General features: G+C 58.4%; 1 protein-coding gene across 2 annotated transcripts in view; it reads right to left on the bottom strand.

The window, feature by feature from the left end:
* GFRA2 (GDNF family receptor alpha 2) overlaps nt 1–10,205 on the bottom strand; it is an 84,949-nt gene that overhangs the window by 65,020 nt on the left and 9,724 nt on the right. For both annotated transcript variants that reach the window (XM_014468300.2, XM_014468299.2), the window contains one exon: nt 7,821–7,904. In XM_014468300.2, the coding sequence (XP_014323786.1) occupies nt 7,821–7,904 (84 nt within the window). The remainder of the gene's footprint in view (nt 1–7,820; nt 7,905–10,205) is intronic.

Here is a 10,205-nt window from a genome sequence, read left to right as displayed (position 1 = left end):
ACCCCCCATACACCACATACACACACCATCCCATAGACCAGTGGTTCTCAACCTTCCTAATGCCGCGACCCTTTAATACAGTTCCTCATGTTGTGGTGACCCCCAATTTCATTATTACAAATTGAACATAATTAAAGCATAGTGATTAATCACAAAAACAATATGTAATTATATATGTGTTTTCCGATGGTCTTAGGCGACCCCTGTGAAAGGGTCATTCAACCCCCAAAGGGGTCGCGACCCACAGGTTGAGAACCGCTGCCATAGACACATACAAAACCACACACACACACACACACACACACACACACACCCCACACCACCCCACACCACCACACACACTACCAAAGCATGTACCAAACACACTATACTCCCCACCTACACCTATACACACATACACACACTGACTCTCTCAGACACAGTCCGTGCTGCCCACCCCTGGGGTTGTGGCAGGGAGGGGCGTTCCCAGGGCTCTGAAATAAGCCCTCCTCCTATCGGACAAAACAAGGTGAATGCAGCTCGAGGCTAAGCCAGGGGAACACTCGGGGGAAGGACCTGCAGAGCCACGCCAGGCGCTCCACGAAGCAGGAAGGCCCAGCTCCGAGCATCCACGCCACGGCACAGCCTGTCCTGTGTCCCCCGCAGGGGAGCCAGCAAGCAGGTGTCCTGGAAGGTGCTGATGAAGGTACCGAAAAATACCTCCCCCCTAAAACCTCATGCCAACGATGACACCTGAGGATCTACCGTTAAAAAGCCGTGTTTGGAGTTAAACTTTGTTCTCTCCCTTTTTTTTCCATAGCAATTTCTTCCTTATACACAAAGGCAACCAGACATGGACTGACCAACACCTGCCCACACCTCAGTGGGAGCAAATTCCTCTAGACACTGACAGGAGCTGAGGTCCCGCCATTGATGGGAGGGGGAGCAGGGCATGAAGGGGGGACTGCAGACTTCCCCAGCTCCCAGAGCCTTGGCACCCCTTGATGGGGAAGCTGGCCTCCTCCCACTCCTTCCTGACTGCTGACCAGCAGGGCGAGAGTCCCGGTCCCCTGGCCCATCCACCGGACACCTCGCTTCTCCTTGTCCCCGGAGTCCTCTCCCCACCCCACGCCCTCCCCTTGGCCATCAGACGACTTCCCTGGAAGGGGAGGTGTAAGAAGTGACGGAGCTGCAGCTAAAGCCCAATTTTCGGTGATGCTCAGAGCCTCTGACAGCTGTAAGGAGAAGAATGTGATTTTGAAATTTAAATAACACGCTTCTGCATTCGGCTCAGGGAGACAACCTGCGGATAAGCAGTTTATCTCGGAGCCGCCGTGCCAGGGGCAGCCGGGGAGGCTGCCATTCCTTCACTTCCTCCCTGCCCTCCATCCCCAGCCCCCACCTCCTCAGGGGCTGCCTCAGCAGGATCTCCCAGACTCACCAGCCAACCTACTGAACCTACCGAACCAGGGAGCCTTCACTCACGATCCGCTCAGCCACCCAAGGCAGGAGGGCGGGGGCTCAGAGGCCCAGACACCCCTCGGGGAGCCAGGGAAGGGAGGGCATCTAGGCATCCAGCAGAGCTGAGCTGGACCCAGTCCTTCCCCACCCGCCCCTGCGAGGGCCACTGAGGGAACCTTAATGGGTTCTGACACCCTCGCCCAGCCAGGGCAGCTCTAGTCAAGCAGTCGCCGAGCTCTGTCCTCTGGGTAAGTCCTGGGCAGGAGCCCCAGAGAGGCCACCAGGGTCTCTCTTCAGTGTCCTGAGCCCACGAGGTTCAGAGATGTGGTTCCTTCCACACCCAGCTTGCCCAGGCCTCCCAGCCATGGTCCCGCAGGGACGTCATGCTCAGATCCCACTCTTCCTCTCCCAGGACTTTCCTGGCTTTCCCGGCCACCGGCCATTGCAGCGCCCCCTAGACTCCTGGGATAGTCTTTTGTCTATGTCACCATCAACAATAAACCACCTAGTGGGTGTCTAAGTGGGTGCTTGCCAGCACCGCTGGACAGTGAGGACAGGGCCTGGCTCATTTTAAAGCTGTGTCCTCTGTGGACCTCCCTGAGCACTCACCATTTACTGCACAAACACGGACCTCCAGACACGGCCCGGCCCTGCCTCTCTCGGGGGAGCACCTGGCCAGGGACCCCCCTCTAAACTCAGGTGCTCCTGTGATGAGCACTCACAGGACACCTCAGACTTGCTTGGCCTCCTTGTCACCTCTCCTGTGCAGCTGTGACCCCTCACACTAAACCACTGGCCCCCAGCAGCCCCCGATGCCACCATGGTTGCCATCTCCATGACCTTGTGCCCCAGCGCCCTGTGAGGAGCTGGGCACATGCCGTCGCCGACCCTTGCAGGGCAGGCCGAACTGCTCCATTTTACAGGTGAGCAAGTGAAATGCAGAGGGGTCGTGACCCACCCTGGGTCACCCAGCTGGGAGGGCCAGGCCAGGATTCACAGCTAGGACAGCGGGCCTCAGGGTCCACGCCCACCACTATTCCAGGATGCCCCAGGAGCTGCCGTCGGGACAGCAATGAAAAAAGAACGAACTCGGATCTCCACTGTCCCAACAAAAGAGAGAACACACGTGATGCAGGGGAAGGCGCTGAAGCACCATGGCAGGTTGTGCTCGCTCTCAGGGGCCGTCTGTGGGGCTTCGTGACAGGGTAGGGCTCCTCCTGTCCTGAGCCCGGAAAAAGGGGGCCACCAGAGCCTCCAACAAGAACATCTCTGGGCCCTCCTGGCTCCACCCAAGCAAGCTGCCCGCTCCCGGAGGCTCGCAGGCCAACTGAGGCAGACACCCGCCCATCTCTTCCTTCTCCAGCCCAGAAGAGGGCCTGAGCCCGGCCTCTCGCCAGCCTCATGTGTCCCCACCAGTCACAGTGGACCAACAGAGGCCACAGCAGCTCAGCGGGAGCCCAGGGGTCCCACTGTCTCCCGAAAATCACCCAAGGGCCTCCCACTGCAGCCCCATCCAGCGCTCTCACAGGTGGGAGGCAGCCGCCCATCACCAAGCATTTGTTCCCCAAATGCTGCGTTCCAGGCCGGCCCTGCCCTGCCTGCCTGCCTTCCGCCTGGGAGATCCCTCAGCAGGGGGTCTTCACAGCAGCAGTTCAGTGCAGTGTGCCAGGCACCGGCCAGCACCCCCCTGATTACTCACTCAGCCTCACAAAACCCTGGAGGGCAGGCTGTTCTACCTGCCCATGTCCTGCAAGAGGACACGGGGCTTCGAAGTGAGACACCTGTGCAGGTACAGGCTGGGCAGGGCAGACCCAGGATTTGAACCTCCATCTCTGTCTGTACCTTCTCTCGGGGCCTCAGTTTCCTTTTCTGTCAGGGGCAGGGGTCAGCCTAGGTGATCTCTGAGCTCCCTCCCAGCTACAGAAAGGGAAGGACGTGTTTGCATAAACATGCTCCGTGCCCAAGCATCCGGAAATGCTCGCATGCCATGCTGGAGGCCCCGCCCCTCACCAAGGATGTGGAGGCAGCGCCTGCTGACCGCCCAGCCAGCCACTGCCTGTCACTTCTCCTGTCCCTCAGGCATGGTCGTGGCTGGGAGGAAAACCACTGCCTGGCCTGCCCGGGCCCTTCGTCCTCACCTGGAAGGCCTCCCTCCAGGTGGTCAGGGCATCTCTGCTCCCCTCCCTCTCCACATGGCCCCTCCGTGACTTCTCTTTGCCTGGACAACCTCTCCTTTCCCGAAGAAGCCTTTCTCTCCTCTCCACCTTATTCCAGCCTCTCCTGCCTCCCAGGTGAAACCAGCTGGGATCCGGTATCCCCAAAGTCACAGATGCTCGGGGGCAGAGGGACTCCCAACTTCAGCTCCTCCGCCCCTGCGTCCCCTCCAGAAGGCACCCAGCCTTGAACATCCTCGGCAGAGAGAGGATGACTCGCCGTCCCTCTCCCTGCATCCATTCTCACAGAATCCTCCTTATCTACCCTGTGAGCAGGTGCCACACTCCCATTGGACAAACAGAGGCCATGCAGCTCTGAACGGCCCCAGCGAGGCCACGGTCACACAGCCCTAAGCAGAGGAGGTGGGATTCAGACCCAGCACTGTGTGGCTCGAGGCCCACACACTCCTCCTGCGCACCAGGTGCACTAAACACTCCAGCTCATGTTTCCAAGGGCAGTTTGAATTGCTAGAAAGAGGACAGACCTCACTCCTCCTCCATGGAATCTCCTTGCCCATCTACAAGGCTGGGGCAGGACCCTGGATGCCCCCAACATCACTGTCACCTGGTTCAGGGTGGAGCCAGACTGCTCTTCCCCTGGCCTTGGACTTGGGACTCACTGGACACCAGGAATCCCGGATCCAGCCACTGAGCCCAAGGCCTGTGTCTGCCCTGGGCAGGGAGGAGGGGAGGGCTAGCCCTGCCCCCAGGGCCTCCAGCATCAGAGAGGGTTGGGTAATCCTGGCAGCTTTCTTTGCCAACAGAATCCCAGTAGGACTTTCCAAGAACCCCATCAGAGAGAGAAGGCGAGAGATAAGGAGAACACACATCCCAGGATGCTCTGCACCAGGGCCCTGAATTCTCAGACAGTGAAGAGGATACAGCAGCATCCTTCTTACAGTCCCTGAGGCCCCAGCAGGGGGGGGGGGGGGGACAGTGGGGCCTGGAGGAGAGCCACCAAGACAAGGGGCAGCATACAGCCAACTGCGCATGTGTGGAAGTGGGAGGGGCTCCACACAGCCCTAATGCAGCAGCCTTGCAACATCTTGGGTCACCAGGCCAGGCCTCCCCACCAGCGAGCTACAGGCAGGTGACATGTGTGCCCAGATACAGACCCCTCTGCTGGCAGGGCAGCCTGGCAGGGGCTTGCAATCGCTGAGCTCCGGGCTGCTCTGCTCATCCGCGTGTGCCAACAATACTGCCATGGTCTGAGCACCCCGATGGGGAAAGGTTGGGGAGCACTACTTCAAGTTCACGCCTCCTTTCTTCAGAAAGAAAATGCAAGGTCTGGAGCAGAAGTGACCTGCCCAAGCCCTTCCGCTGGCTTGTGGCAGGGAATGCCCTGGACCCTGGGCCTCCCTGCTCCCCACCCAGCCTCCTCTCTGCTGAGCCCACCACGGCCCACTTGGTTTCGGGCTGGCCAGGCCAGGGCCTCCTCACCCAGCGATGCACCCAAGTTGCCCCACACAGAGCCGCCCATGCACCAGCTCCGGGGCTGCAGTGGGTGGAGCAGAGTCCCCGGGGGTGATGAGGAGGGAGCTGTTCCAGACCCTGAAGCCTTCCCTCACTGCGGGGAGCGGTCCCCGGGGCCCAGGCATCCAGGGCAGCGGGTGAAGGCAGCTGATTCATTGAGCTGCAGACCTAGTCATTTCCTCATTTATCTTGTCAACATCCTTGTCCCACAGAGTGTCAAGTCCATTACGTAAAGATTTTCTGCTAAGAAGATACTTAATGTGAGCCCGGGGAGCAGCAGGGGCCGGACTGAAATGAGGACGTCTGACCTTCAACCCTCAGGGAGTAAGCCAAAGCTGCTTTACTGGAGTTAGACCCAGTGGCTCCCACCCACGTGCAGAACTCAGCTGGTACCTGAGCTACTGTAGGGTGGGGAAGGGGTGTGCCAGAGCCGCCAGGGCATCCCCACCAGAGCATCCACATGCCAACGACATCTTCCACCTGCATCTGTGCCCCCGAGCACTGTCTCAGAGGAGTGGTCCAGGGTGGATTTCTACCCAGAACGAACCAGAAAATGTAAGAAGCAGAATGTGTGCTGGGAGAGACCTCAGTCAACCCCTCACCCAGGGCAGCCCTGTCGGACGGGCAAGGCCTATAGCCTGACCACAGTGCCTGCAGGCAAGCCAGACGACAAGCTGCCGAGCCCCACTCCTCTGCTCTTACCCCTCTGGGGGCTTTGATGGTGACAGCCCAGCCAGGGAGCTCAACGCACAGACCATCTTTGCAGCCTCCGTGCCATTCGCCACCACCAGGCCCTGGATGTCCAAATGGTCACCCTTTGGCCAGTGCCTTCCTTCTCACGGGTGTCCAGGGTTTCTCTCACCAGGCACATGCATAATGTCCCGTCTCAATCCCTGAAACATGCATTCTCAACAGGAGAGGATGGTGTCACCCTCACTGAAACAAAAATTGGTTCTTGGTTTGGCAAAAACAAAATAGACATTACCATGGTTTGTGGCCCCCCGAAACTCAACCCTGTCTGATAACACTTTATTTCTTGGCACTTGCTATGGACTAAACTGTGCCCCTCAAAGAGCAGTGACCCCCCCCCCCAATGTGACTGTGCTTGGAGAGAAGGCTTTTAGGAGGTAGTTAAGGTTGAGTGAGGTTATAAGGGTGGGGTTCTAATCTGAGAGGACTGTGGCCTTATAACAAGATCTCTCTCTCTCTCTCCCCCCAACTCACCCCCAACTACTCTCCTGTCCCACCCCACCCTGTGAGGACACAGTGAGAAGGTGGCCATCATAAGTCAGAGAGAGAGCTCTCACCAGAAACCAAGCCCTGCCCAACCTTGATCTTGACCTTCCAGCCTCCAGCGCTGTAAGATAATACATTCATATTGTTTAAGCCACTATTCTGTTATGGCAGCCCAAGCAGACTGAGTATTTCCCCAGTTAGAGAGGATTAATTTTTCTCCTTAGGGGGTAATAATGGGGAAACGTTTGAGCAGCATTGTCCTAGAGAATTCTCCATTCGGAAGGGCTTGGGGGCTCACAGGTCTTTTGTGTCACAGTTTAGAGCACTGCTTCTCAACTGGCAGCAAATGTGTCCCAGGCCATGTCTGGAGATATTTGGGGTTGTCACGCTTGGGGAGGGGGTGCTACTGCCATCCCTTGGCAGAGGCCAGGGACGCTGCTCAACATCCTAAATGCACAGGGTGGGTTCCTCCCACAAGATCTACCCAGGCCCAAGTACCAGCAGTGGTGCTGGTGAGGAACCCTGGCTTAGATCAAGGACAGCCCAGAAGGCTTCAAATCCTGCCTCAAAACCAGCTGGAAAACAGGGGCCCGGGCACAGGATCCCAGGGAACAAGCCCACCCTGCCACCTTCTAGCACCAGGTGACTCCAGGAGAGCTCACCCCAGCCCCACAGAGCAGTTCCAAGACCGGAAGCCACCCCCCGGTGCCCAAGCAGGGGCAGACTGCCCTGGGCCCACTGGGCCCCCAAATGGCAGAAGGAACAACAAGGTCAGGAAGAAAGGACCAGAAAGCTTATCAGGTTCCTACACGTGGACCTGAGTGGGTGGGAGCTCACTATGTGGGAGCAAAGCTGGAGTTTAACCTGGTCCTTCTCCCCCCCCTGGGGCTCAGAGCCCTTCCTCAGAGGCCCCTCAGTGGGGTGCAAGGAGCGGAGCCCTGCGGGTGGGGGGGATCCCACAGCAGAATGGACAGCAGTGACATGAACACCAACAACCACAGCCCACGCTTCCTGAAGGCTCACCCAGCAGCACGCTGAGCCCTTAACAACCACTGGCTCCTTCAGACCTCGCAGCCATCTCCAAGGTAGTATGCTCCCCATTGCACAGCTGAGGAGACTGAGGCACAAAGAGCTTGAACAACTAGAACAGAAGAGCAGGGGGACTGGAAAGAGGGACCCATCGGGCAAGACAGGTGACGAAGAGGAGAGTGACAGCAGGTTTCATATTGGAGGCCTGCTGCCTGGCCGGCTCGAGCCAGGCAGTTCCCATAAACGCTTTACTCCATGCAGAACCTGGGCGGGCGTGCTGCCTCCTTTGACAGATGAGGATCTATCTGATGCTCAGAGCGGTCAGGGGCTTGCTGGCGTTACAGGCCAGGACCCTGAGCCAGCCCAGGGCTCCACCCGCCGCACCTGGACCAGGCGAGAACCGGGAGGCCCCAGCACCAGCCCACTTACCTGAGAAGATGGACGCGAGCCTGAAGATGTCGGAGAGGCGGGAGGTCACCTGCTCGTAGGGCGAGGCCTCGTAAAACTCCTCTCCTGGAAAAGAGAACATCGTCAGGCCCAGGGGCCCCTCCAAAAGCGAAGGGGAGGTCCTGAGTGAAGAGTTGGAGTGTCACAGGGACGAGTTATCTCCTCCAGCTGGAGTGGACGTCCCCCAGCAGGTCAGGCTGCCTAACTCTCCCTAGTGCCCCGGCATGGCCTGCCCTCCTCTAAGGACTGCTGAATGCTCTAGAAAGAAGGCCTGGGCGGTGGAATGGTGACAGCCTGGGGAAGGCCAGGTCCCACCATTCAGTACGACGTCCTCATTTCACAAGGCAGGGCGTGGAGGTGGTCCAGAGAGGTGAAGCAACCTGCCCGCGATCACACAGCTCCTCGCGGCAGCAGCTGGCCTGCCATCTCCCAGCCCTCCCACCAGCGTCCTCTCCCATCGCACCTCTGCTTCCCACCATGACGCCGGGAGAATCTGGCTGGAGGGCCCAAGGTCTGCTGAATGGAGGCCTGACCCCAGCTCCTCTTGGCCTGACCCCCTCCTCGACTCCCTACATATCTGCCCACCACCTGCTGGCTTCTCAGACCTTCGGGTGCATTAGAAGCTCAGCGAAAAGCAAGGCAAGGGAGTGACAGGAGATAAGTGGCACAGGGCTGCCCTAGAGACCCCCTACCAGGTCATCAGACTCCTGCCCCCTCTGCCACCGCATTGACGGGAAGGAAATATCCTCTTGAGATGTTACCGTGAGAAGAAATCAATGAATAATCACTCGGGCTGTTCATGTGAGTGGAGGGCCAGGGAGATAGTGATGACCCACAGCCTCACACAGTGAGCTCCCACCCACCCAGGGCCCTGGGCTATGGACAGGCTCCTCCTTCCTAAGGGGGCCCCAGGTGGGCGGCACCCATGGGGGCCTCCTGCAGGAAGGTACCTGCCATCCAGATGTGGGAATCCCCGGTGAGGGGCTCGGTCAGCCAGCCCATGAGGTCACCCTAGAGGTGTAACCAGCCTCCTGCTGGTACTCGGAACAAAGCCTCCTGTCTGCTGTACTGCGACTCCAGAAAAGGGGACCCACCACAGACAACACGGGAAGTGCATTCCCCCAGAGAAATGGCCCCACCCTTCACTTTACCTCATGGGAGCACCCCTCAGGCCCTGCAACACCCAAACGTTACTTGTCCCTTCAGGCCTGTCTCCAGCCCCACCTTCCCCCTGGGGCCTCCACCCTACCCACCAGCCCTGGAGAAACTCCCTGTGGGAGGGTTGCCAGCCAGCGCTAGTTGTTGAGGCCAAATAACGTAAGAGCTTAGGAAGTATTTTGTAATAAAAATGACGTTAATGTTATCCTGTGCTTTCCACGGGCCAATCCTACTGAAAGTAGATGTACTAACTCACTTAATCCTCTTAAATTTATCTATGGGGTAGGCACCATCCGTCTCCCTATTTTACTGATAAGGAACCGGGGCACAGAGCTGTTAAGTAACTTGCCCAAGGCCACACAGCTGGTAAGTGGCAGAGTCAAACTTCAAACCCAAGCAGTTGGTGACAGGGTCCAAGTATTTAATCATTATGAATGCTGTCTCCAAAAATAAAGTGTTATTGAAACCAAGCTGTTCTCCCTCCAGCTGGCCTGCTCCCCCAGAGCAGGGCCTGTCCTTCACTGCTGCATGGGGTGCAGCACCACACCTGGGAACAGCTCAGCCAGATGATTGGCTGGGAGGGGAGGGTGTGTGTGGGGTGGGGGGTGAGGGGGGATGGCCTATTCCCAGGACTGGCTGGGAGGAGTCCATTCTTCTCAGGGCAACAGAATTCACCGGTGGAAACCCAAGGCCTGGCTACTTGAGCATCCCTGGCAGCCAGACCGAAGCCAAATCAGGACATTCGGTCTGCTATACTGCAGACTCCAGAAAAGGGGGCTGGTTGTGCCTCCGTGTGCACGACCTGGGAGGACCTGGGAGAGGTCTCTGATGCTCACGTCTGAAGGACCAGGGTGGCCCTGAACTTCATTGTCACCTTTGAAAAGGGCAAGACGTCCAACAGCAACAGTTCTGCCCTGTAAATACCAGCGGTGGTGGCGGCAGTGGTGGAGGTTCCCCACCCCCGCTCTAGGAGCTCAGTAGCCTGGGCCTCAGGCAGAGGGAGTAGGAGGGACCCCCAGGGAACTCTCACCCCTAGCTGGGACCAAGGAGAAGACAAGAACCAAAGTCCAGACCTGCACAGGCCTCTCCTCTCCCCATCCGCCCACCCACCCCAGGGAACAGGGAGGAGGTGCTCAGGGGACCACTTCCCCCACACCATGAATAATTAACTATCACATAGATCCTCTAACTCACAGGAACAGTACCTGC

Source organism: Myotis lucifugus, unplaced genomic scaffold (genome assembly GCF_000147115.1).
Source record: "Myotis lucifugus unplaced genomic scaffold, Myoluc2.0 scaffold_445, whole genome shotgun sequence".
Taxonomy (NCBI): domain Eukaryota; kingdom Metazoa; phylum Chordata; class Mammalia; order Chiroptera; family Vespertilionidae; genus Myotis; species Myotis lucifugus.
Note: the sequence above shows the minus strand (reverse complement) of the source record. Positions and strands in the feature narration are given on the sequence as shown.